The 3,253-nt window shown below is 35.1% G+C and overlaps 1 protein-coding gene across 1 annotated transcript; it reads left to right on the forward strand.

The window, feature by feature from the left end:
- The first annotated feature begins 844 nt into the window (after positions 1 to 844).
- LOC115990588 (probable serine/threonine-protein kinase PBL21) lies at positions 845 to 3,032 on the forward strand. Its single transcript, XM_031114404.1, has 6 exons — positions 845 to 1,063; positions 1,167 to 1,283; positions 2,109 to 2,187; positions 2,303 to 2,430; positions 2,547 to 2,608; positions 2,906 to 3,032. Exons 1-6 carry the CDS (start codon positions 845 to 847, stop codon positions 3,030 to 3,032), a joined length of 732 nt encoding a protein of 243 aa, XP_030970264.1.
- Positions 3,033 to 3,253: the final 221 nt, after the last annotated feature.

Genomic DNA, 3,253 nt, shown 5'->3' on the forward strand with positions numbered 1-3,253 from the left:
ATAAATTGAGGGGCCAAGTTGTATTTTCCCAAGGAGCTACTAGTCCCTTTGATCATCCGCCACTTAATTGACATGTCCTAGATAAGGTCTAATTTGCATGAATTTTTCATGAGTATGTGGAATTTGTTCTTAAACTAAAGTTGTGATGCCAAGAGGAATAACAAAAAGGTTTGCCGTAGGTATATATCTCTCTTCTCTAGAGATCTAAATGAATGGGAGGGTCAAGTTTCTTCTGTATTGAATTGATTTTGTTTATATTTTTCTAGGAAGGGGGTCAGGCACTCAAGCTAAGGTTATATCAAAGAGAGAAGAACTACCTATGGTCAGTTTTCGTGGGAAAAAGTAGTGTTAGGTGGTTGCTGGAGTCTCTAATTGTTCTTTCTACAAACAGATTTGACTAGATGTTCATTAATCATAAAACAGAAGGGGACACAGTTATAACTAACACTGAATGACCCAATAATAAAGTAACATACGAGGAGAAAAGGGCTGAAGCAATTGAGGAAGCAATAGAGTTCGATTCCACCACAACAAACATTACGAAATGAAGGGAGGAAATTTATTTATTACACATACAGACAATTTATTCTGTACTCATTAATCATTATGTTAGATTAAATTACATTGCCAATAGTTTACATAAATCTTTATTACCTAAATTTCAAGAAACTTAAAATTCTAAAAGCAAATACTCTCTCTCTCTCTCATTCAAGGACTACAAGCGTGAATATCCGTGTCAGGTGGTCACTAAATTTATTATTTGACGAATAATTTCTAGGGTTCTTATTATAAACTATAGCAGTCTTTAACATTGGTCTTTATAAAATAAATTATGCAGAAAGAGATGGAATTTTCTGTGAAAAAATATTGTTGGGCGGAATTGGAACTCTTAACTGAGTCATCTAGCGAAGAAAACTTTATTGGAAATGTAAAATTTGGGAAAGTCTACTGGGGAAAAACTGAGCAAGGTCAAGAGGTTACTGTCAAAATTTGGTTTCGCTTTGATTCACAAAGTCTAGGTCTTGCCAACCGTCATGCCAATTATAGTCTTACAAGACTGAAGGTATCTATCTATCTATATACATTAGATATATACATATCTTTCATTTGTTTACTACAAAAGAAAACTTGTTCATTTTTGTTTTTGTTTTTATTTTTTGTTTTAGTCTGAATGCACTTTTCTGACACATCCGGATGGTATGAATCACCCCAATTTGGTGAAGTTAATCGGATATTGCTGTGAAGTTGAAGATCACTACTTGGGTGTTGTCTATGATCGTAGTGTTGGGTTCTAAAGATTTAGGATTAAATATTTAGAATCATATTTTATTTGTGTTGGCAAACCAAGAAAAAAATATGTCTAGTCTATGTGTTAGGTAATGCTTAAAGGTGTAGGTTTCAAGCTTCAAGTTCAGTTGACTGCAGAAAAAGGGAGTCAATTTTTGCCAAGCTTGACCGATTGAGAAATTAGACTTGACCAATAGAGAATCGCAGAATGTTTAAACAAGGCCCAAGCCCGCAAAAACGTTTAGGGTTTCATTCTTACTTGTCCACATATAAAAGGGGAACCCTACCTACGTTTTGGAGACCGGAAGAAGACTTATGTGTTACTCTCTGTGACATCTGGGAGGTTTTGTACCTTCTAACTACACAAAAATCTATCAGAGCAAGATCTACAATCAAGCGATGGTAGAACCTAGTTGCTGCTACAAGATCATTACTGCTGGTGATCTGAAACCTTTGAGTAGGATCTCAAAGTCACAAGCAAGGGTGCTTGTGTTGCTATAAATCCAAGAAGAGAAAGAGTCCGTGGATTTGGAGTTTGCATGTGGTCGTGTCAGTAAGTTATTACATGAGGTAACAATAGATCTAGGGTTAAATCTTTTGTAAAAACTTCGACTCTCTTATAGTGGATTTACTTTACCTTGAGGTTGGCTAGATTAAATCCTCCCTAAGTTTTTACCTTGAAACAGTTTATTTCATCGGTTTTCTTAGGTCATCATATCGTGGTGTTATTTATTTTTCCGCTATTGTGCATGATATGATATATGCTTTTTTAACCTAGATTTGAATAATAAACCTAATAATCAACTTGGTTAATTAATTAGGTTAAACAATCTGGTTTAAGGGGCTTAAATGAACAAACACTTAGATCAAAGGATACTCTTCTCAACCTCATCGACAAAGGTACATTTTAGTTTGTTCATTTTTCATGCAGTAAATAACTTTAACCATTATTGCCAATTTACATAGGGAAAAAAAAAATTTCTAAATGACAAAGTGCTTTTAATTGCGTTTTCAGAAGATTTGAATTGGAACCAAAGAATGCAGGTGGCTCTTGCGATTGCACATGTGCTTGAGTATTTGCATTGTCATAATCCTCTTTACCAACATTGCTTTGTTCACCCTGCTCTTATAATGCCTGATCAAGTAGGTCATCTTTGGTTTTCTTCATGCTCTCTTTCGATAGATAGACTTACTCTTTTTCTTTTTGAGCAAAAAATAATTCCAAAATCTGGTCTAATCTGATCTTCATTTTTTCACAGGATTCCAATCCAGTGTTATTTGATTTTTTCATGCTATCTGGTGGAATTGTTGGTGACAAGCAGTTTGTGTCATACCGAGACATGTCACATATGTGTTATCTACCCTATTTAGATATCTTCTCTTGTGTCTGCATAATTACACGAAATTCGTTGAGTCGAGCCGTTCCTTGCATTCTGCATTTGGAACTTTTTGTTTTGGTAGGCTTTTTAACTTCTGCTATCTTATGAATGGTCTTCCATCAGGTTTTTGTTGTAGTGGCTCTAGTTATAACTTATAAGTCTTGTTGACCAACGTAGATTTTGACCGGTTTTCTAGTTGAACTTGATTAGAAAGTTTGCTTGGGTTCCTTGTTTACTAGGTGCCAGGCTTTTAACTTGAAATGGGCTATGCATTATCTTATCTGGACTGAGATGAACGAAGCCGAATCATTTTGCCTTTGTGTGATGCTCACATTGTGGTGTGGTACCATTACAATTTTGGTGTAAGATGCATCCCCTCATTAGGTGTGATGCCTAAGAAGTTTATTCTATTTCCTTTCACCTCTTTACTTCCTATTTGCTGTTTCACAGCTTCAAGTTGTTTTCCAGCAATCCTAATCATTCTCTACAAATGAGTCTTTTCGCTTTAACATCTAAATCTCAAAAGTGAGATTCCTTGAGAACTCTACTATAACCCTTAATTACTACCAAAAAACTAGCTTTACCTC

This window comes from Quercus lobata, chromosome 5 (genome assembly GCF_001633185.2).
Source record: "Quercus lobata isolate SW786 chromosome 5, ValleyOak3.0 Primary Assembly, whole genome shotgun sequence".
Classification (NCBI taxonomy): Eukaryota; Viridiplantae; Streptophyta; class Magnoliopsida; order Fagales; family Fagaceae; genus Quercus; species Quercus lobata.

Coding starts and splice junctions, on each gene's coding strand:
- LOC115990588 (XM_031114404.1), top strand. CDS start 845: ATGGAATTTTCTGTGAAAAAATATTGTTGGGCGGAATTGGAACTCTTA. Junction 2,188..2,302: donor TCTCAACCTCATCGACAAAG/GTACATTTTAGT, acceptor TTGCGTTTTCAG/AAGATTTGAATTGGAACCAA. Junction 2,609..2,905: donor GGAATTGTTGGTGACAAGCA/GTTTGTGTCATA, acceptor CTTGTTTACTAG/GTGCCAGGCTTTTAACTTGA.